At 42.0% G+C, this 24,411-nt stretch overlaps 1 protein-coding gene across 4 annotated transcripts in view; it reads left to right on the top strand.

Annotated features, from left to right (window-relative positions):
• unc5db (unc-5 netrin receptor Db) overlaps positions 1-24,411 on the top strand; it is a 201,617-nt gene that overhangs the window by 146,327 nt on the left and 30,879 nt on the right. For all 4 annotated transcript variants that reach the window (XM_061817331.1, XM_061817334.1, XM_061817332.1 and 1 more), the window contains 2 exons: positions 1,669-1,753; positions 21,089-21,260. In XM_061817331.1, coding sequence (XP_061673315.1) covers positions 1,669-1,753; positions 21,089-21,260 — 257 coding nt within the window. The remainder of the gene's footprint in view (positions 1-1,668; positions 1,754-21,088; positions 21,261-24,411) is intronic.

A 24,411-nucleotide genomic window follows, 5' to 3' on the forward strand; every position in this document is an offset into this window, starting at 1 on the left:
TTACACAATTGTGCTCTGCTGCATCTTCACAGATTACAATGCCAAACGTCTTTTAACTACTGCCATTGCCTGAAGGTCAAGTTCTATGATAGACCACAAAGTTGCCTTCCTGAGAAGAGCTCAAAGTTCTACCTTGAGTCTTACCAGGCTGCCCTTCACCATGAGCCTGCTTTGAAGGCTGCAACACATACACTGGAACCTGAACATGTGGAGTAATATTATGTTGTGGTCAGTCATTATTCCAGGTTCAGCCCCCTGAAGTTGCATTGTAAATCGAGTTCAGAAGATGGCCAAGGGGAAGGTCACAGACTTTTACCCTTACAGGTTAGGGCAGACAGGACGAATGTGACACTGATGGCATCACAACGACTGGCAAAACAATGCTTGTCATCACTGAGGGCAATCTTCATGCAGAGAAGATATTGAGATGAGAGATTTTGCACCTAATGGCCACCTCATATCAACAGTTTGGGACCAAAATCTATCTTCCAAGATTACAACAGTCCCGACCTCAGCCCAATCAACCACTAGTTGGATTCTTCTTCTTCGTCTTCTTTTCCTTTCGGCTTGTCCCAATTAAGGGTTGCCACAGCATGTCATCTTTTTCCATCTAAGCCTATCGCATGGATCTTCCTTACTAACACCCACAGTCTTCATGTCCTCCCTCACCACATCCATCAACTTTTTCTTTGGTCCAAGGTTCTTTGGCAGCTCCATCCTCAGCACCCTTCTACCAATATACTCACTGTTTCGCCTCTGAACGTGTCCAAGCCATCAAAGTCTGCTCTCTCGAATCTTGTCTCCAAAACATCCAACTTTGGGTCTCCCTCTCATGAGCTAATTTCTAGTCCTATCCAACCTGCTCACTCCGAGCGAGACCCGCAACATCTTCATTTCTGCTACCGCAAGTTCTGCTTCCTGTTGTTTATTCAGTGCCACTGCCTCTAATCCATACATCATGGCCGACCTCACCATTGTTTTATAGACTTTGCCTTTCATCCTAGGGAGACTCTTCTGTCACATATAACACCAGAGACCTTCCGCCAACTATTCCAACCCGCTTGGACCCATTTCTTCACTTCCTTACATCACTCTCCATTGCTCTGTATTGTTGACCCTAAGTATTTGATATCGTCCACCCTTGCTATCTCTTCTCCCGGAAGCTTCACTCTTCCCCCATCGCCCCTCTCATTCATGCACATATATTCTGTTTTACTCTAACTCTTACTTCAATTATTCAATCCATCAAAATGAACCAAACAAGACTCAACAGGAGCAGCAGCAAAGCAGTGACATAATCAGGCTCATCCAGTGAAGAGCTGGTAGATTTTCCATCAGTTGTACTGCTCATTCCACAAATGCATGTCCTGTCCAAATACAAATCTTTGAATTTTAAGTTTTTTTTGAGGGGAATGTTTAAATACTTTAAAGAGCAAACTTGTGATTATATCCAGCTTCACCCCCTTACATGGTTTTAATATTTTGTATTCATGTTACAATTGTTTTATTCAATTTGATTTTAAGTTCTATTGCTTTGTTACTCTTTACTATCCCAGGATATTCAAATAGTATGATGAACCTGTACAACAATCTACGAACGCTTATGTTGCCCTACAATGACAGGCTGGTGGAGTTGTTACTTTTGACACATTTATGTATCTTTTCCAGGGGTCAGCTTGCTGGTGCCTCATGGAGCTATGTCTGAAAATATGTCCTGGGAGATGTTTTTGGTGATCAGTCTGGGTGAGACAAGGTGAGACCAACCAAATATCTTTTCCAGGATCTGTTTGTTTGTCATAGTCTCGCCCTCATGTCTTCCATCTTCCTTAGCTATTCAACTTTACACCAGTTCACCACTATCTCAATCCCCTTGCTCATTGACCTTCTAGACAGGCTTTATTCTTGTCAGATTTGAGGGGAGCTGGACCCAAGAGTAGGCGGAGGCAGATGTAATGAGATGAACAATTTACTGACAAAAGATTATGGAGGTGACAAAAGATTATGGAGGTGATCCAGGATCTGTTGGCAGACGACAACATGAATAGGTGGCAGGCAGTGGACTAAACAGGTGGCTATCTTGGTGGCCGGAATACCGTGCGACAGGAAAGGAGTGGAGCACAAGGTATACACATAAGACAGGAGTTAACAAGGAGGCAAGACTTATGGATGGCCATTAGTACCTCTAAGTGAGTATGCAATACTTTGGCGTCAAACTCGTGAAATAGGCTGGCTTAAATAGTGTTGGTGATGATGGCTGATTGAGAACAGGTCCAGAAGAGAGGGGAGTGAGGGAGACTGCAGCATACTCGAGATGTCTAAGGGGTATTGAAGTTGGTTTTCCACTCTTCCCCCCTCGGGTATAGATGAGATGGTAGGCATTCCGGAGGTCCAATTTGGTGAACATCTGAGCATCACAGAGTGGTTCAAATGCAGGATTGATGAGGGGAAGAGAGATTGCTAAATCCTTACTGAATACCGGTGAGAGATCATGATATTCTTGTGGAACCTGTGAGCAGTTTACTGGGGCGGCAGCAGGTAGAGTGTCTTTGGAGGGTGTAACAGCAGAAAGTAGGCAGTGGGGATGACAATGAGGACACCATCCAGTGATAGATTATTGAGTCCAATCTATTGTGGGGTTGTGAATTTGGACCCAGAGAATACCAAGAACCAAGGGTATCTCAGGTGAAGGATAAAAAAAGCAGGATATGATTTAACAGTGATGGATTAGGAGCATGATAGGCACTGGTTTGTGGGTGACACAGGAGATGACTCCGGCATCCAAGTCTGTCATGCTTTTGGAAGATGGCAGTGGTTGATAGGAATTTAGAATTTGCATATTACTCCATCTTGAATGAAATAGTCATCGGCATCCGAATCAATGAGGGTAATAGTGAGATTGTTATGAGTGGCGACTGTAATCCAGGCGGGAACCATCATGTGACTGTGTGTAGGGGGGCGGGGAGCTCACCGTGATGCTCTCTTATCACGGTGAGGCTTGCCTTTTGGGTCGGAGAGGGCACGAGGATATAAAATGGTCAGGTTGACAACAATAAAGACAGCCGCTGGTTAACATGATGTTGATGCTTTTAGGGGCCTAATCATGTTTTCACAATTTGCATGGGGTCATCGATTACAATAGAGTTTGACGAAAGTGCAGAGAGCAATGGAGTGAGCCGGTGTGCGGCTGATGGTCTAGTGCTCAGTGCTGAAGTGTTTCTATGCCAGTGGAGCCCTTTCTTCTGGCCTGTCTCTCACAGTCTGGAGCCTCGAGAGGAGGGCTCAATCGGACAGCAAGCTCGGTGAGGCCATTGGGAAAAATTCCCCTCAGGGTCGGATCATCCACCAGCAAGGATACAGAAGTCGACAGATTATTCAGCAACAGACCTCCATTTTCCAAAATGCTTATCCTCACAAGGGTCACAGGAATGCTGGAGCCTATTCCAGCTAACTTTAGACGAAAAGCAGACAACACCCTGAACAGGTTTCCAGTAAATCGCAGGATACACACTGTATAGAGGCACAGTCATTGGTGCACCAAAGTCAGGCGAGTGTAGAACTACACAGACCAAAAAACAAACGGGAGAAAGTTGTTTACCAGCCCAACATTTTGCCACCCCTCTAAATATTCTTTAATTAGTGAATACACTAAGGAAATTTTTTAGTGAAACATACGAGAGCAATCCGCTAAAGTTGATTCAAGGCTGTTATTGTGTGATGAAGACATTTTACCTTTGATCCAAAAGGCTTATTTGGTTCTAAATTTTAGCCTCTCAATTTATGCCTGTTGACTACCCCTAGGTGACACAACCACAGATGCATAAACGGGGAGGCTCCATGCCCACAATTTAGGACTGAAGAAGCCTTTATGGATTATGGGTAACATCTTCAATCAACAAGAATAGTCCAGATGCCTTGATTCATCTATTGTAGATTACCATGACCTGGATTACTGATAATATACAGTATACTGACGTGTGAGAAAATACATATAACAGGAGCTGTAACAATAGCAGTAATAATGTTGCCCATTCATTCATACATCTTCCAAACCTCTTATTCTCAAGAGGGCGGCAGGCATGCCGCAGCCTATCCCCGCTGACTCTGCGAGAGGCGGAGTACACCCTGAACCTGTCGCCAGCCAATCGCAAGTCACATATAGACAAACAACAATTTGCACTCACATTTTCACCCATGGGCAATTTAGAATTTTTAATTAACCTACAATGGATGTTTCTGGGCTGTGGGAGGAAACTGGAGTACCTGGAGAAAACCTATGCAGGCACGGGGAAAATATGGAAACTCTACAGAGGCAAGACCTGAACCGAACCTGGGTCCTCATAACTGTGAACCAAACCTGCCAACCGGTCGCTGACTGTGCCACCAACAATGTTGTTCATAGATTGAGGAAACAATGAATTTTGAATTTGTAAGTTAATTTTTTTTTATCAATAATATTATTTTTAATTGATTAATTCAAGGAGATTGCATTCATATTGAAACTACTAACATATAGATGGTAAACATAAATAAATAAATAACTATTTGAGATTGGGTAACCATTCGGAAGGTAAAAGTGTGTGACCTTCCCTTTGGCCATCCTCACATTGCTATGTTTACTGCCAGACTGCATGGCTGCATGACAGATGGACCGAGCAAGAACTCTACCCTCCCTGCCTGGTTCTCTATAAGAGTGTGAATATGCGTTCTTACTTAACGAAGTCCCTCGCAGGTGGCCCTTTGCACATTGATGTCTTGGCTTCTGTTGAGAAACTTCTCAATCGAGTTTTTCATTTATCTTGCTAACTTGCAGGAAGAAAAAAAATCCAAACCTTCAGTTCTGTTGTCTCATTCTCATCCCACCCACTAGGCTAAGAGTGAATATGTAGTTTAGTACTCTACTAGATACAGTACAAACATTGTGGCACTCCAGGAGCAAGTCATGACCTTGGAAGCTCATTTAAACAATGATGAATGCCATGAGGAATAGAACGTGATGTTCTGATGGACATGCACGGCAGAATAGAAGGCCCCGCCATCCCTTGAGGCCCTTCATCTTGGCAGGACATGTGTTATGTATTCTGATCACAGCTCTGTAATGACCCTTGGATGGACACAGTGTCTCTCCAGGGGGGTCTCCACACTCTTCCCTGCAGTGAGTCACGTGGGCCTCCACTTTCTTCTGGTGTTTTTGTTTATTCAGTGTTCCCCTTGAACAAAGTCTCAAAAGGAAAGAGAACTATATTCATACAATCACAGAGTAAAAATAGCAGGGTCTTAGGGTAACAAATAATCTTTGTAATTCATCTGACTGATTTATACCTCTCTTCCTGTACCTTTGGAAAGTTTCATTCATTCATTCATTCATTCATTCTTTCGTTTGTTTGTTTGTTTGTTCGTTCGTTCGTTCGTTTGTTCATTCATTCATTCATTCATTCATTCATTCATCTTCCTTTCCACTTATCCTCACTAGGCTCAGTCTGTTCTCTCTAAATTCACATGAAAAACAACAGCTCTCGAGACCTGTCAAGAGTCACTGTTGAAATGAACGTCCTGCATTGGCAGTGTTGTTAAAATATATGGTACATGAAGGACGAAGGCTGGTCTTGTCTTCAATCCTTCCTCCGGGTATAGCAGTGTAAAGAATCTGGTCTCCCTCTTCGCCTTTGAAAACGAAAATATTGTGGGCACCGGATGAACACGATAGTATAATTTTTCAGCCATGGACATTTTAAACATGCTTATTTTTCCCCATCACTGTGTGAGTAGAAAAATATTTAGTGACCCCCTTGGTTAACCTCGCTGGGTTCACGCCTGTGCTGGAGCCTATCCCAGCTATCTTCAGGCAATAGGTGGTATCCACCCTGAACTCGTCGCCAGCCAATCACAGGTGACATATAAACAAACAACCGTTTGCATTCATATTCATACCTATGGGAAATTTAGAGTCTTCAATCAACCTACCACACATATTTTTGGGATGTGGAAAGAAACCAGAGTACCTGGAGAATACCCACACAGGCATGGGGAAAACATGTAAATTCCACACAGGCAGGGCTGGGATTTCAATCCAGGACCTCAGAACTTAGAAACACGTGTTAATCAGTCGTCCATCATGCCCTAGAATAAAATTTTCAACTAAAATATAGAGTATGTCTGCAAGTAGATGTGCCGCAGGGTGGTTGTTTGCCAATACTGTCACCTGTTCTTGGTGGATGAACAAACGAATCAGTTATATAATTGACAGTCATTTTGGCATCTGAGTTAAGCCAACATTGTCACAAATATAATGTACTCTGTATACAACCGTGTGTGTTTATACTTTAGCTACACACTATAGTAACCGGAACTGGAAGATTACATGTGTGATCTTATTCTCTTTTGAAATCAAGCTCTCCATCAAGCTTATTAAAATCCAAAACAGAACAAACTGAAGCTTCTTTAGCCCAAAATGTGCTGAATGTAGTCTTAGAAGAGTACTGAAGGGTAATAAGCTCAAGCGCAGGTGACAGTACTGGCAAACAACCTGGGGCACATCTAGTTCCAGACAAACTGTGAATTTTAGTTGAGAATTTTATTCTAGGGCATGATGGACAGCATTTAGCACATGTGTTTCACAGTTCTGAGGTCCTGGTTCTGTGGCAAATTCAGCATGGGACAGCTCTTTACCCTGCAACACCTTGATGGTGCATGGACCGATGCTAGGATCCTGTTCATGGACTTCACCTCTTCACCTTCAATACCTCTTCACCTTCAACACCATCATCCCTGAACTCCTATCCTTCAAACTTCTCCAGCTCATGGGAAATGGGTAAGGCTGTGACCACCACCTCATCCACATGCACCACCACCACCCAGGCCTCCCAAGGATGTTTTTTTTTTTTTTTTAATTCCACCACGCTCTCTCTCTCTACACAAGCACAAACTACTGGACCTCAAAGACCCCGGCTGTCAAAGTCCTCAGGTATCCAAACAACACCACAGTCATCAGCCTCATCAAAGCTAATGATGACTCTGCGTACAAACAGAAAGCGGAACGGCTGGAACTGTGGTGCGGCCAACACAACTTGGAGGTGAAAGCACTCAAGACAGTAGATGACCGTAGACTTCATGAAACTTCCTTCGCTACAGCTGCCCCTTATACTGTCCAACTGCCCTGTGTTAACCATCAAAGCCCCCAAGTTGATAAGAATTAGGACCTCATAGGACCTGATGTATGAGACCAACACTAACTGCATCCTTAAAAAGGCCCAGCAGAGGATGTACTTCCTGTGGCTCATGAGGAGGAATGGCCTGCCAAAGGAGTTCTACAGATCAGGCAGATCTACACAGCGTTCATTGAATCGGTCCTGTTTTCATCCATCACGGTCTGGTTTGGTGTTGCCACAAAGAAAGACAAAATAAGATATCAACAGACAGTCAAGACTGCCCAAAAAATTCTCGGTATCTACCTACCCATTATTGAGCAAGACTGTAAGGACTAAAACAAGGGCATGCAAAATCATCTAGGACCTGCCACATCCTGCACCACCTACTCCAGCTGCTTCCCCCAGATATGCGCTATTGAACAATGCAATTAAAACCACTAGACATTCCAATAGATTTTTCACTCTTGTCATGAACTTCTTAAACAGCTAAAAAATTTTGTTGCGACATGCTACTAGTTTTGCACATCTGTGTTGGGAAACGTCTACATTATTCGTATACTCACTATTTTGGCTCCAACTACTGCAGAGAAAATGGTTGTATGTCTTCCAACATACTTGGTCAATAAACCCGATTTATATATTGATATCAATGTACGGTTGATTCTGTCTCCTTAAATATAATTTGATGTTTAAGCATACAGGATTTTGACTTCCAACTGATTCCAGAATAGTTTTACACTTGATAGATCAAGTGTATTTAGGCCAAGGGTGCTCAAAGTATCAATCACGGTTGACCAGTCAATCTCAAGACAGTTTTGGTTGATTGCGTGACTGCATGCCAAAACAAACGGAAAGAAAAAAAGATCCATCTCATCACTTGATTCAGGTGTGGCCAGTACATCGATTGACTGACTGATTGACAGTCAGGTTGACCAATCCTGTGTTTTTCTGATCTGTCACTGTGCATTTGCACATAAAGCCATGTTCTAGAAAGCTGGCTTTCTACTTGCTGTCTGTCTCTTGGTTTCGCCACATGTTCAGTTGAGCTAAATGGTTGGAAGATGGAGATTTAAAATAACCTAAATTAAAATTTGGCTGCAAATATTAAGTTGCATTGAGCCTGTGATCCCATGCATTGTCATCACTAACCTAGTTCTTCTTATGTGATGCTTTTCCAGACTTTCACCTTTTTTTGATTTTTTGTTTTGTTTTGGGTGTTACCCAATAGGATTTCAATCTGTACATGGGCTTGAACTTTCACTTCTTTCTCATGATAAACATTATTTTGATTTTCTTTAGTTTGCAGAAAAAAAAAATTCTATCAAGTTGTTTTAATGTTGCCATCTTGTTACCCCTACAAAGTCAATGAGCCTGTTCTAGAGGAACCCATTTTAGAGATAGAGAGAGAGAGAAAAACACTCTGTAGCGTCTAGGCACGCTTAAAGCTATGGTGTGATGATGGTAAGCAGGGACAACTTTCCCTTCCTTTGCTTTCATGGAAACTGAACCTCACCGAGGCATTGGCAGAATTGTGGCCAGCCATGGTACACTCAGAGGCAGCCACAGCAGCACAATGCACCTGTCCCCCCTGGATGATTTTTTTTCTCCTCACTCGCAACATCATAGCTGGTCTACAAGTACTTCCGCTGGTGTTGGGCTGACATTGGGAGGCAGAGCTATCGGGTTTTCCACTGCCTCTTTATGTGCGCACTGCGTGGGGCTGCATGGTAAAGACAATGTAGCCAAAATAACACAAAAGACTTAACACTGGAGAGAAAATGTATTGTCAATAAATCCATACAACGGAGTTGGTGAAAAAGAGTTTGATGCTATTACCTCAACAATTTAGTATTTAATTGTCCTATCTTTGCAAGTTTTGAGCATTAATCCTCAAATATATTTAGTGTTGTTTGTAGAAAATAATCACAAAAATTACTTTACTCCTAAATACATAATTTCTTATTTGTAAAATGCATTTTTTCCCCAAAAAATATTCCGAGTCAATAGTGCGCATTGGAAAATGAAAAATGGGGAGGGGGGAGATCCCGATTTTACAAATGTATGTTACTATCTGAAGGTTATGAAAAAGCTGTACACGTTCATTCCAGTATACCCCTGCCACATAGAATTTAGAATTGGGAAATTATGGTACACTGCAAATTAGAATGGAAAAATATTTATAAATTATGGTACAAAGCAAAATTATGATACATGGCAAAACCATGATCATTGCATAGACATTCAGCATTGTGGATTGTTTAAACAATTATGTTATAGGACACACTAGTTATAATATCCATCCATTTTCTGAACCGCTTATCCCCACAAGCGTCACGGGAGTGCTGGAGCCAATCCCAGCTGTCATTGGGCAGGATGTGGCTTACACCATGAACTGGTTGCCAGCCAAACACAATCCACACGGAGACACATAACAGTCGCACTGTAAATCACACCTAAGGACAATTTAGAGCCTAGAATGAATGCAGATTTTTGGAGATATGGGAGGAAACCAGAGTGCGCAGAGAATACCCGCATAGGCACGGAGAGAACATGCAAATTCCACACAGGCGGCACCAGGATTTGAACCCCAGTCCTCGGAACTGTGAGGTCAATGCTTTACAGCTGTTTCACCGTGCCGCCCCAGATATAATATTTTGGAAAAATATTGGTTCACACAATAGCACTTATGAGCTTCAAATATAAATACCTGTAAATTAAACCTGAAATGTTGATCTGTTAATAGTCATTATTTTATGTTATATCCAAATGTTTTCAACTAGCAGCAGTAAATAAAGAAATTTACCTCACTATTGCAATAGTGTGGAATGAAGTGATGAAGGTGCAATGATGCATTGGGGAAACTAAGCAACTATTAAGCAGACGCTCATCATCACACAGAGGAGCAAATTCCTTAGGTCAAGACTTAGCTGTCTACCTGGACCTCTAAGAGAAACAGCATTCGTTTGAGGGCAAAAATGTGCATAGTCTGGACAAGGAAGACAGATTGTTTGAAAGAGGGGTGAGAGAGGCCATATACACATGGAATGGTCATGGCTTAGCAGGGGAGGTCTTACAAACACCACCTGTTTCTAATCCCATCCTTTCATCCATTCCAAAAAAAAAAGCCATAATCCTGCCCACAGAAAATAGCACAAAAACATGGCCTCCTTGGGCATGAGGCAGCTCCATTAACACTTTATAACTAAATGGAATATAAATAAGGAAGTTTCTACCGAACAATTCTTGTGGATGGACAATAGCTTTTCTTCCAGGCATCGTAACAACTGAACAAAAGAATGATACCATTTGTGGTTTGGGGTGTGCCTCCACTTGGATGTTAAATATTTGTGTTGCTCCACACCAACTCGGGGTAGTCTGTCCTAAGACGTTTTTGTATGAACCGATGAAGCCTGCTCAGACAAGAGGCCAAACATCTTCTAAAGGCCACTTTATACCCCCAGGCTTGAGCGGGCAATAGCGCCCGCATTGCACCACGTCACATTACACATCGTGGCCCTTATGTAACACTTCACGCATACACAGCACAGATTGTCACCACATGCAGAATACTACGACACATACTACTCAGCTTTCTCTTTGGTTTCACATACCATATACACCATTGCCTGTGTGATCAATTTTGCAACGCATCATCTGATGATCTAGGTCCTTTTGTTTGACCACATATTTTTCCTTGGTCACCATTTTTGTAACTTTGTTCCTTGTTCCTGAAAGTAGAAATGGCTATTGGCATTGGCTATCAAATGGGAAGGAAAGTCCATCCTGCAGAGTCCTGGCCAAAGCAAACCATAAAGACACCTCTGACTTCAAGGAGAACTGCAGCACATTTTCAAAACAACATACACGGGTTGCGCTAGAGTATAAAGCCAAATTGCGCACAGGATAGACACAGTGACATCAGCACGGTCACTACTCACGTGAGTGTAATGAAGTCTGAACGCAACCGGAACCATCTATTTGCAATTGATTCAATGTTGTGAGAATAAAATGACCCCTAGATGAATTTCAATATTCAAAGGCATGCCAGTATCTGTTCCACTACTTTTGGAGTGGAGAGTATTTAAGTCATTTATTCAACCTTTTGAAGGCAGAAATAATGATAATAATACCTGATTGAGAATAAAGCTTAGTAATGATTGATCTATTTTTCTGTCAATGTTATCTAAAGCTGTTCTTTTTAAAGTAACAACTAGTCTTTGGCAGGAAAAGCTCTCCAGAAGGAAACTTTGGAATAAGCACTGTATTTATTTGCATGGAAATCAAGTAAAATTTTGAATGATCAAAAGAAGACAAAAAAAATACAGCTCCCCATGCACCAACGCTTCACCTCTTGATGCCTGTGTGATTAATGTAGTAAGGCTGTTCAGAAGGTGTTGTCAGCTTCTTTAAAAAAAAAAGACAAAATAGAACACAAACTGGTGGAGGACTGCACGCAACTTTAAATGAGGCTAATGGAATCTGCTAATGTGTATATTTATTGAGACTGTTGTGTCCTCTTCTGACCCAGTCTTCTTTTTCACATGCTTCCCGGGAACCTGGGGAGTGAGTCACTGGTCGCTTTCACTAATGCAGCTCATCTAAGGGCTCAAGATGCTGCCATGTAGAGCCCTTCATCATGATGACAAGTTGATTTGAGAATAGAAACAGCAAGCCTTGGGCACTGTTAGAAATCTAGGTAATAGGCAAGTTACTTAAGGGGGAGGTATTCATGTCAGAGATAATTCAAGATTACCAATTTTACACACTTCTAGATTATCATACATAAGTGAAAGGGCTTTCCATGCACTAGTAAAACACTCATACACGACTGAAACGCTCAAACACATAGACTTATTTTTTCCTTACATATAAAAGTAGAACCTTTTCTATGCATGAGTAAATGCTTTACCGACAACTCAAATTCATAAGTGACACTTTTTTACACACCTGTGCACGAGATAGGTACGGTAATCCTCACCTCTGTCCCTAACGGCCTCTTGTACATTGTGCTTCTTGCCTAAACATTGCATTCATTGGCTTTGTCATTAAAGTGACAGAGCTGGTGAAGATGTTGTGAGCATATTCAATCTCAGCAAGTAATGAGCTTCAGCAGGTGGGGTTGCATGCAGCAACGAAGCAAAGGACTGACTCATGGGATTGATTTGCCCACTACATTTGGTCATTAGTCTGGGGATGGTACCTTGAAGACAAGTGGGCTGCTGGACCCACCACTTTGCAGAATTATTTCAAAACAAGGGAGGAAAACTGGGGCCCTTGGTCCAAGATGTTCTCAGTGGGGATACCATTGAGTTTGGAAACATGATTAACAAGGTGGTTCGCAGTTTCAAAAGCAGAGGGTACCTTAGAAAGGGGTATGTAATGGACATGTTTAAAAAGAGATGATCGACAATAGTGAAAATGGACAATGTTACCTTCAGACGAGCATAGGTCGGTGATGAAGTCCAAAGTGATGGATCTGGGGTGGCGCACGATGGGTCAGAGGCCTAGCAGGCCAGCTGGAGGCAGGTGTGATGCCTTCCTGCAGGTGCAGACAAAACAGCATTGGATGAATTCATGGGCGGTCAATTTCAGGCTGGTCCAATAGAAATGTTGCTGAATTAATTGGATTATGCGGGTGTTACCAGGTTGACAAGTGATTTGAATTCTGAGCTCACTCAAGGACGTCAGGGGGCTCAGCGAGCTTGTAGGGTGTTAAGGCAATTAGTGGAACAGAGGTAAGTGAGCTTCTTGTGATGAGTCTAGTTGATAAAGGGTATTTTTGTCATCGAGAGCCAGTGCCTCCAAATGCAGCTCTATGGGGGCACAAACCAGTGCAATCTGTAGGCCGGTCCCAAGCCCAGATAAATGCAGAGGGTTGCGTCAGGAAGGGCATCCGGCGTAAAAACTGTGCCAAACAAATATGAGTGTTCATCTAAAGAATCCCATACCGGATCGGTCGTGGCCTGGGTTAACAATGCCCGTCCCTGCTAACCTGCAGGGCGTCGGTGGAAATTCAGCTACTGTGGGTCGAAGACAAAGAAGAGGAGGAAACTAGATCCATCGTCAGAAGAAAAAGAGGAATGCACAGAGCCTACAACTGAGTGTAGGGACTTTGAATGTTGGGACTATGACAGGAAAAGCTCAAGAGTTTGTTGACATGATTATTAGGAGAAAGGTTGATATTCTGTGCATCCAAGAGAGCAGGTGGAAAGGTAGTAAGGCTAGAAGTTTAGGAGCAGGGTTTAAATTATTCTACCACATGGGAAGAGAAATGGAGTATGGGTTATTTTAAAGGAAGAGCTGGCTAAGAATGTCTTGTGGTGAAAAGAGTATCAGATCGAGTGATGAGACTAAAATTTGAAATTGAGGGTGTTATGTATAATGTGGTTAGCGGCTAGGCCCCACAGGTAGGATGTGACCTAGAGTTGAAAGAGAAATTCTGTAAGGAACTAGATGAAGTAGTTCTGAGCATCCCAGAAAGCGAGAGAGTTGTGATTGGTGCAGATTGTAATGGACTTATTCGTAAAGGAAACAGGGCTGATGAAGAAGTGATGGGTAAGTACGGCATCCAGGAAAGGAAATTTGAGGGACAGATGGTGGTGGACTTTGAAAAAAGGATGGAGATGGCTGTAGTGAACACTTATTTCCAGAAGAGGGAGGAACATAGGATGGTAGTGTGTAGGATGACTGGTGGTGGGTAGGAAGATTAAGAAGACAAAGATAGAGCAGAGAACCGTGTGGTGGAAGCTGAGAAAGGAAGAATGTTGTGCGGCCTTTCGGAAAGAGGTAAGACAGGCTCTCGATGGACAGCAGAAGCTCCCGGAAGACTGGACAATGACAGCCAAGGTAATCAGAGAGACAGGCAGGAGAGTACTTGGTGTGTCTTTTGGTAGGAAAGGGGAGAAGGAGACTTGGTGGTGGAACCCCAAAATACAGGGAGTCATACAAGGAAAGAGATTAGCAAAGAAGAAGTGGGATACTGAGAGGACTGAGAAGAGGCGAAAGGAATACATCGAGATGGGACGTAGGACAAAGGTAGAGGTGGCAAAGGCTAAACAAGAGGCATATGAAGACATGTACACCAGGTTGGACACGAAAGAAGGAGAAAAGGATCTCTACAGGTTGGCCAGACAGAGGGATAGAGATGGGAAGGATGTGCAGCAGGTAAGGGTGATTAAGGATAGAGATGGAAATGCGCTGACTGGTGCCAGTAGTGTGCTAAATAGATGGAAAGAATACTTTGAGATGTTGATGAATGAATAAAATGAGAGAGAAGGGAGAGTTGAAGAGGCAAGTGTGAAGGACCAGGAAGTGGCAATGATTACTAAGGGGGAAGTCAGAAAGGCACTACAAAGGATGAAAAATGGAAAGGCATTTGGTCCTGTTGACATACCGGTAGAGGTATGGAAGCAATTTGGAGAGATGGCTGTGGAGTTTTTGACCAACTTATTCAACAGAATACTAGCGGGCAAAAAGATGCCTGAAGAATGGAGGAAAAGTGTTCTAGTTCCCATTTTTAAGAACAAAGGGGATGTTCAGAGCTGTGGGAACTATAGAGGAATAAAGTTGTTGAGCCACACAATGAAGTTATGGGAAAGAGTAGTGGAGGCTAGACTCAGGACAGCAGTAAGTATGTGCGAGCAACAGTATGGTTTCATGCCTAGAAAGAGTACCACAGATGCATTATTTGCCTTGAGGATGCCAGTGGAAAAGTACAGAGAAGGTCAGAAGGAGCTACATTGTGTCTTTGTGGATCTAGAGAAAGCCTATGACAGAGTACCAAGAGAGGAACTACTTGCTGTAGTTACAGATGAACCGGCGGTGAAAGGTGGCAAAGAGTTGTAGTTCATTTCAGGAGCTGGGAGCAGACCAGTGAACGATTGCTTGGATTTCGGCAAGATAAGGCTGCGACTGTCCTTTGGCAATTATGTATCCAAGAAAATGTACAGAGGAAAGGTGGAATTAGAATTTTTCTGGTTTGATGTACAGACACTTTTCAAAGAGGTGCTGGAGGACTTACATGTGTGTGGTGTTCTTCAGTAGCGTGGGGAAAAATAGGATGTCATCATGGTGCACAAACATGAACCAGTTCAATGTTACGAAGGATGTCATTGATGAATGTTTTGAAAACTGCAGGGGCATTGGCAATGAGAACAGCATGACCAGGTATTCAAAGTGTCTTGAGGGGTATTAAAAGTGGTCTTCCACTCATCCCCCTCTTGGATACTGATAGGATGGTAGCCATTATACAGGTCCAATTTTGTGAATATCTGGCACTCACTGAGGGGTTTAAACAACGAGTCGATTTGGGTTGGTGGTGATTTGTTTTTTTATGGTGATGTCATTGAATCCTCTGTAGTTTATACAGGAGATGTGCGTAGAGTGGTGTCTTTCATCTCAAACAAAAAGAAAACAAAATAAAAATGGCCCCTACTGGAAATGAAGACTAACAAATGACTCCAGCAACCACTGATTGACATTGACGTGAAAATGAAATTACTTGATTTACCACAATAAAGGCATAGCCACTGAATGACACAATGCTGACATTCCTGAAGGTTTAGTCGGGTGTTACCAATTTGCATGGGCTCATCCGGTGTAGTGAGGGGGTGACAAAGGGGCAGTAGGTCGTGCCAAAGGTGGGTGAGATGCTGCCGGGATGGTGATAACTGTGGTGGGTGAGCTTGCGCACTCAAATGTCCCTCTCTCATCTTCTCTCTCATAATCTCTTATCAAGATGGATGCCGAGTTCTGTGAGAGCCTCGAGAGAGGAAGGCTCATCTTGGGCAGAAAGCTCATCTTTGAGTTGCTTAGAAAATCTGTTAATGAAAATCCCCTAACTGCTGTCTTCCCACCTGTATTCTGCTGCAAGAATCTGGAAGTTGATGGAATATGCTGCGACGGAACTAGTACCCTGCGTGAGAGTAAGGAGGCAATGGATAGTTTCTTTGCACTGAACAGGGTGATCGAATACTTTTCTTAGTTCAGTGGAAAATGAACCAAAGGACTGGAGGGCTGGGGAGGAATGATGCCATAACATGTTGCTGCTTTGCTCAGAAAAATTTTGTGACAAATGCAACCTTGACTTGTTCACCAGAATAAGTGTATAGTTGGAGGATGAGTATTAGTGAGCAACTCAGTCAAAACTGGCTACATGCAGCTAGGTCCCCAGACTTGGGGTCAGGCAGAGGGACATGAGATTCTTTGTACGGGAGGCGGAGTGGCTCAGGAGTGGCAGGCTCGGAATAAGTACTTACAGGAGGAAGGTCGGATTGCAGTTGAGAAGAAAGGGGGGAGACATGTTGTGTGAAGGAGAGTCCATAATTCCTTGAAGAGTCTTTACTTGTTGCCCTTTGTGCATGCCTTGGAAGGTGAGTTGATACTGAAGCAGCTCTGAGGTTGCTGAGTCCATTTGTAGGCCAAAGAATTGTGTCATGTTCAAATAGACACTGGACCCAATGGCAGGCAGAAGCTGTGAGGTTGTGATGGACAGTTTGTTGAAAAAAGGGAAATGCAGCTTGTCCTTGAGGTGCACTTGTTGAGCTAGGGAGTGTGTGGTAGGGAATGACGAGGGCAAGCACCTGACTTGGTGGCGTAGGTGCAACAAAGATGTAGGAAACACCGAATTTAAGGAAAGACACGAAGGTCAGAAAAATACTTACATGGAGACCAAAGAGCTGTGGTACTGCTAGGAGGCTGCAATATTCTGGCAATAGTTTCTGGGCAGGCTTTCATGCAGGTAGTAATGTGGTGGAAGGTCCGCAGGCCAGGACTTTGCTGGAAAGAAAGAGTGGAGGGAGAGAGAGAGTGGGAGGGCGTAAAGCACCACCCAGGCTCCAACAGCAGAACTGCAGGATGTCGCATGACAGTGTCAATCACAACTTTATAGTCACAGATTAATTGTATTTCTAATACTGTTTTAATGTACTAAATAATAATTTGCTTTAATTTAACTTTTCAAAATAATTGCTAATGCTGTGATTCAACAAAACATGCCTCCCTTACCCTGACAAGTAGTGTCATCTATGCTAGTTTTTTAAGCACCATTGTAGCTTCTTGCACATCAATATTATCACATCAGTGATGATGGATTTAGACTTTACACTAAAGGACCACATCCCTTAGTTTTGATTACAAGTACTGTTTCTTCCTAAATTCAAACTACTGTATGTTTCCGGAATGACAGACAAGCCCTGTTTGTTCTAAGGTTCTTTTAATGAACACACTCGTACATGACTTTTTCACCTGGGCTGGAAAAAAATCCAGCAATAAACACTGGATAGTGAACATCCACGCTTGCAAGGAGTCATGCCTGAAGGCATGTTTTGTTTGCAGCCACCTGTTTGCATAAGCTCCTCTCATTAGTTTGTTGTTTTTGTATCTGTTAGCAGTGCATAGGGGGTGTTAAACAGATGGGTTTCTACAAAATAAGATAAAACACGCAAATCATAGTAATCATAATCATATTGCAACATAATACTGTACACATACGCAGTATATTTCCAAAACTTGAATCATTGATGGTGTAGGGGTACACACGGCTAACTTTGGTGCGAGCAACAATGGAGTTGATATGTTTCCTGCGACTGATTGGCGACCAGTTTAGGGTGTAGTACGACCTTAGCCCGAACTTACCTGATATAGGCTTCAGGACTCTCGTGACTCTTGTGAGGATAAGCAGCTTGGATAATGGATTCACTCACCTTCTTTATTTCAAAACCAATACTAATGAAGTTTGGATGTTGTGTCAAATATAAATAAAACGAAATACAATGATTTAGAAATCATGTTCAATCAATATTTAATGGTGTACCTTACAAAGACAAGATATGTCATGTTCAAACTGATAAACATTATTGTTTTTAGCAAATAATCAATAACGTGGATTTTTCTTGCTGCAACAAGTTCCAACACAGCTAGGACAGGTGGCAAAAAAGACTGAGAAAGTTGAGGAATGCTCATAAAACACCGGTTTGGAACATCCCACAGGTGAACAGGCAAACTGGGAACAAGCGGGTGCCATGATTGGCCATAAAAGAAAATTTGTGGTTGAAGTTCACCACTTTGTGAATAATTGCATGAGAAAATGGTTGAAACGTTTAAGGACAGTGTTGCTCGTCATACAATTGCAATAACTTTTACGATGTTATCATCTACTGTCCATAATATCACCAAAATGTTCAGAAAATCTCAAGTTATCACGGAATGTGAGCAGCGAGAGGGAAAATCAACGTTGAATGCATGCGACCTTCGAGCCCTCAGTTGGGTCGCACTGCATTAAAAACCGACATCAATGTGTAAAGGATATCACCACATGGGTTCAGAAACACTTTAGAAAGCTAATCTCAAATACAGTTCAGCACTACATCTGTAAGTACAACTTTAAACTCTACTTTGCAAAGCTAAAACATTTATCAACAGTGCCCAGAAAAGCCGTCGGCTGAGCTCATCTAAGATGGACTGATGCAACGTGTTCTGTGATCCAACGAGTCCACATTTATAATTGTTTTTGGAAATTGTGGACGTCCTGTCCTCCAGACCAATGAGGAAAAGAACCATCCACACTGTTATAGATGTAAAATTCCAAAGTCACCATCTGTGATGGTTGGTGCCAATGACATGGGTAACTGAGACATCTGCAAACACCATTATTGCTGAAAGCTACATAAAAGTTTTAGAAAAATATATTCCGCCATCGAAGCAACATCTTCTTCATGGACTTTCATGGATATTTCAGCAAGGCAGTGTCAAACCACATTTTGCATATTACAACAACATGGCTTCTTAGTAAAAGACTGCAGGTACTAGACTGCTCTGCCTGCATTCCAGACCTGTTTCTCTTCAAAAATGTGTGGCACATTATGTAGCATAAAATACAACGAAGGGGACCTCAGACTGTTGAACAGCTGAAGCCATAAATCAAGCAAGAATGAGAAAGAATTCCACCGACAAAGCTTGAACAATTAGTCTTCTCAATTAAAGTTAAAAGAAAAGGTGTTAAACATGACCCTGTCCCGGCTGTTTTGGAATGTGTTGCAGCCATAAATTACGAGTTAATGATTATTTGCGAAACACAATACAACTTATCAGTTTGAACATATTTTCTTTGTCGTCTATTCAGTGACATATCAGTTGAAGATGATTTGCAAATCATTGTATTCTGTTTGTGTTTGTTTGACACAACGTCCCAACTTCATTAGAATTGGTTTGTAATCAAAGTGCTATCCTAATTTGATTTTAAATGCATAGTTTATGATGTTGGCTTACACTTGGAACGTACAACAGCTTCACCAGTTGTGGGAAAGCTTTTACGAAGATTTAGAGGTGAGTTTATTGTTATTTTTTGCCAGTTCTTCCCGGAGCACATTTGCGAGGTCACACCACTCATGCTAGACAAGAAGGCCTGGCTTACTACCCACTCTAAATCAACCCAAAGGGTCTTTCTCTTTCTCTATTCCTTTCCCTCTCTCTCTCTCTCTCTCTCTCTCTCTCTCTCTCTCTCACACGCTCTCTCTCTCTCTCCCTCTCTTTGTCTTTCGCTGTGTATACATACATATATATATATATATACATATATATATATATATGTGTGTAAATAGAATTCGTGCACCTATGTCACCGATGTCACGTGACTGACCAGATTGACGGTCTAACAGAGCATTCTTCAATGCTAAGTCGGTTGGGGACGGCACAAAAATATGTCTAATAGCACGACGCCCAGAGTTTTGTCCGATACCGTAAAGCATTTAGAAGGTGATAATAAACAAAGGTACGTGAAAAAAATGAGTGGCATCATGTGGATGAGTTCTATATACTGCTTACCTTTACAGTGTTGGTTTTCAAACATTTTTAGGAGCCCCCCCACCCCCCCACCCACTTTTTGGAGCTTAAGTTTTTCAACCCCCCACCCCAGACCCCCAGCGGTTGAAATTTTAACCAACGGCGGGTGCTAGCACTGAAAATTGTAAAAGAGGTCATGGGTGATAGCGCTGAAAATTGGAAAATGGGAGGGGGGAAATTGAACAATTATCAAGCGGGGGCAGGAGAGCTGAAACAATCCACATCCCTCCCTGTCATGACACCAGGCTCCCCCTAGGGGAACATCCCCCAGTTTGAAAACCGCTGCCTTCCAGTGCCTGATCTTCATGAGATCATATTGTCAGCAAAGGATGTACTCTACTTGTGTCCTTCAACAGTCAATCTCGTGAGTCAACTGTTTTGCTTCTTCTGGAAGAAAGTTTTTAACACAACGATCTTTTGCCAACATCTATGAGAAGCAGTCCCTTAATGTCCCTGTCCTGGATAGCAAATCTACCCATGCCTTCTACATCATGCTTATTTTATCCACCAGTATATCCAAACTTCCCCAATTGGTATTCTCTCTATCTGCTCAAAAAAAAATATTCTCAATGACTTTGTCTAGCTTCTACCAGAATATCACACCTTACCTGTGGAGCATAACCACTATCTGCATTAAACATAACACTCACAATTTCAAGCTTCAGCTTCTGAGTTGATCTGACACTTTTTAACTCCAGGATATTCTTAACAAACCCTTCATTGAAGATCAGCCCTACTCCATTTCTATTTCCATCTGAAACATTTTAAAATAATTTAAAAACTGCTCTTCCACCAGTTCTAATGGACAGACTTTAGATCCACATTTCTTCTAATCATTATGTCTGCCAGCCACCTAGTATTACCTGTCAGTCCCAATAATTAAAACCCTACTTTCAGTTTGACATTCAGTGTTTCAAGTTATCAAACTTTAAGATTCTTGGACACTTGCTTAAAGTTATCAAAACTTAGGTTGTCAAACCTTAAGATTATTGGACATTTGAGGACTTAGCTAATGGTTTGCTCTGTGGTATAGTGACATTTTTTGTTGTTTTGTTTTAATTTTGTATTGCATACGTTGACACTGTTTGTTATACTTTGTTTAGTGTCAATACTCTGGAAAGCTGTGAAATCCTCCTGAGCCCCGAGGTGATGTATGGTCCTCCTGGTCTGGACCTATCTTGCCCCGTGGCCATGACTTTGGCGCACAATGCTGAGGTGGACTCTGAGAACTGGAACATTCAGCTCAAGAGAAGGACCCAGGGGAGTAAATGGGAGGTAAGAGGTACTGCCAAGCACCTTTCACAAAAACTAAAGCTCTACGAGATCTTTCTTTGACCCAGAAATGACATTTAATCTACATTAATTGTCTTTTATCCAACTTGTCTCCACTCTTTCTTTCCCAGCTAAATGTCAATACCATCACTACTTTTTTAGAAGTACATTTTAAAGCCTTTTCAGAGATACAACAGGTTTCAACAAGTCAATTCAAAACAAAGTTATTTTCTCATTCTATTAGGCTCATTATTATCGTGAATTAATGTTATAACTAAACAAAAGATCCGTGGATGGATTTTATCATTTTTACTCAGGATGTATTGTTTCCATTTATATTTCTGCTTACCCAGTTGTGCACCTTCTATAATCACACATACAGATGAGATAAATACACAAGTTACCTTACAAATGGTTTTCAATACTTGTACTACTACATGTCCTTCTCCTTGCACAGCAACATAACTGCTGAGAACCAAGCAATTCCTGCTGAAAAGAAATAAAACAAATTAAGCAACAGCTGCTGATGTTTTCACACCTCTCCACCATAATGATGTATTTTTGGGTTTATTTCGCACAATGAAGTCCATCTGTTTTGCTTACAACTCTGGTGAATAACTCCAGCAGCTGCAGGCATATTTTAAAACTTTTTACAAAGTGTACAGAAAAGAACCACAAAATCTTGCCTCAAGTACCACTAGAGTGTATTTTAAACTTGTGCCAAATACTGTGCTCATTGTCCAAAGTCCACATGTTTTTTTTTTCCATCCCCTGCAGCTCAGGTCTGACCTCTCTGAGAATCCAGCAGTTCTTTAAGGCATTTGAGGCCTTTTAAATGAGCATTCAGTGGCAATCTCTCAAATGTTATAGAAGCACTATATCTCAGCTATTGACCAGGGATTGTGAAAATATTGATCTTCACTCCACAAAATTTTAAAATCCTTCACAATCGAGAAATCCCCCCCCCATAGAATTAATAAATGCTGTCTACCTGTCAAAACAAAATTACAACACCTATTTCTAACCCACATTTGTTACACTCCCCAGTTCACATGTACAGTGGAATGTCAAAAGTTGTACACAATACAATTCAGGACAACGATTAATTCAATTTGTCCATTTTTGGAAATGTTTTTTTCCAACAGAAAAAAATGTTTAATTTCTTCCAGAGTCAAACGAAATGTATATTGACTATGTATTTTAAGTATAACTAACTGTCGTACGAGCATGAAGAGAATATTCAAATGCATTTTATTTTATTTATCGTACTTATCACAGGTTGGCACGGTCTCCGCCTCACACTTCGAAAGATTAGAGTTTGAATCCAAGTATGGTGTTTGCATGCTCTCAAAATGCTTGCATTGCTTCTTCCCACATTCTATAAACATCCATGTTAGGTTTATTGAAGACTATAAATTGTCCATTGGTGTGAATATGACTGCGAGTGGTTGTTTGTACCCTGTTATTCACTGGCGACCATTCCATAGTGTACACGGGGACCAACACCTATTGCAATCTGAGCTATAAACTATCTGCAATGAAAGCTCCAGTTGGTCATTGTGACTGGTGAATTATGTGCATTCTATAAAAGACGAAGCCTTGTGTGAGTGCAGATTGATCCTGCCTTGTTCTCTGTGTCCAGAGGGTGACATCAGGCCACATAAAGGTAATGTCGCAGCAGGAGTAAAATAAAGAAACAATTATAGCCAGTAATAGGCAAGATGAGACATGGCTGCTGTCAGTCAGTGGGGCCAATGGTGAAAGAAGTACAAAAGAGGGCATAAGGGGATGTTAGACAAGGAAATTATTGATTAGTGGATCAAGAAAGATCCTACATAATGAATTTAGATGTCAGCAAATCTGGTGGATAAGCAAGGGCATTGTTTATCTACTGCCAGCAATTCTGTTTTCCTGCAATACAGTAAGTACAGAAAGACCCCCTGAGTCCTCCTTTGTTGTATTGCAGCCAATTGCTAAAATAATTTAACTTTCAACTTTTTCCTCATTACTCATTACAACACCCCATTTTGACCGAAACAATGTAATTATTTCAATGTTTACAAACTTATTAAAAAAAGGAAAACTTAAATATCACACATCCACGAGTCTGTAGACCCTTAGCTCATATTTAGTAGAAGCACCCTTTAGAGGTAATACAGTCGGGATTTTTTTTTAGAAATGATGAAAGGTTTTCCACACCGAGATTCGGGGATCCTATGCTATTCCTCCTTAGAGATCCTCTCCAATTCTGTCAGAGTGGATGGTGAATGTTGGTGGGCAGCCATTTTCATGTCTCTCCAGAGATGGTCAATGAGGTTTGAGTCAGGGCACTGGCTGGGCAATTCAAAAACAGTTACAGAGTTGTTCTGAACCCACTCCTCGATTATTTTAACTGTGTCCTTAGGGTCATTGTCTCAATGGAAGACCAGAGAATGGTAGTTTTAGGAAGGGTTCTGATCATCCAAAACGTCTTCTTTTCCTTTCGACTTGTCCTGATTAGTGGTCGCCACAGTGTGTCATCTTTTTACATCTAAGCCTATCTCGTCCATCTTCTTCTCTAACACCCACTGTCCTCATGTCCTCCCTCACCACATCCATCAACCTTTTCTTTGGTCTTCCGCTTGCTCTTTTGCCTGGCAGCTCCATCCTCAGCACCCTTCTACAATGTACTCACTCTCTCCGAACATGTCCAAACCCTCGAAGTCTGGTCTCTCGAATCTTATCTCCAAAACATCCAACTTTGGCTGTCCTTCTAATGAGCTCATTTCTAATCCTATCCAACCTGTTCACTCCAAGCGAGAAACACACCATCTTCATTTCTGCTACCTCCAGTTCTGCTTCCTGTTGTTTCTTCAATGCCACCATCCCTAATCTGTACATCATGACCAGCCTCACCACTGTTTTATAGATTTTGCCCTTCATCCTAGCGGAGACTCTTCTGTTGCATGGAACACCTGTCACCTTCTGCCAACTGCTCCACCCCACTTGGACTCGTTTCTTCACTTCTTTAACACACTCTCCATTGCTCTGTATTATTGACCCCAAGTATTTGAAGTCCTCCACCCTCGCTATCTCTTCTCCCTGTAGCCTCACTCTTCCCCCTCCACCTTTCTCAATCACGCACATATATTCTGTTTTACGTCGGCTAATCTTC

This window comes from Syngnathoides biaculeatus, chromosome 4, assembly GCF_019802595.1.
Source record: "Syngnathoides biaculeatus isolate LvHL_M chromosome 4, ASM1980259v1, whole genome shotgun sequence".
Classification (NCBI taxonomy): domain Eukaryota; kingdom Metazoa; phylum Chordata; class Actinopteri; order Syngnathiformes; family Syngnathidae; genus Syngnathoides; species Syngnathoides biaculeatus.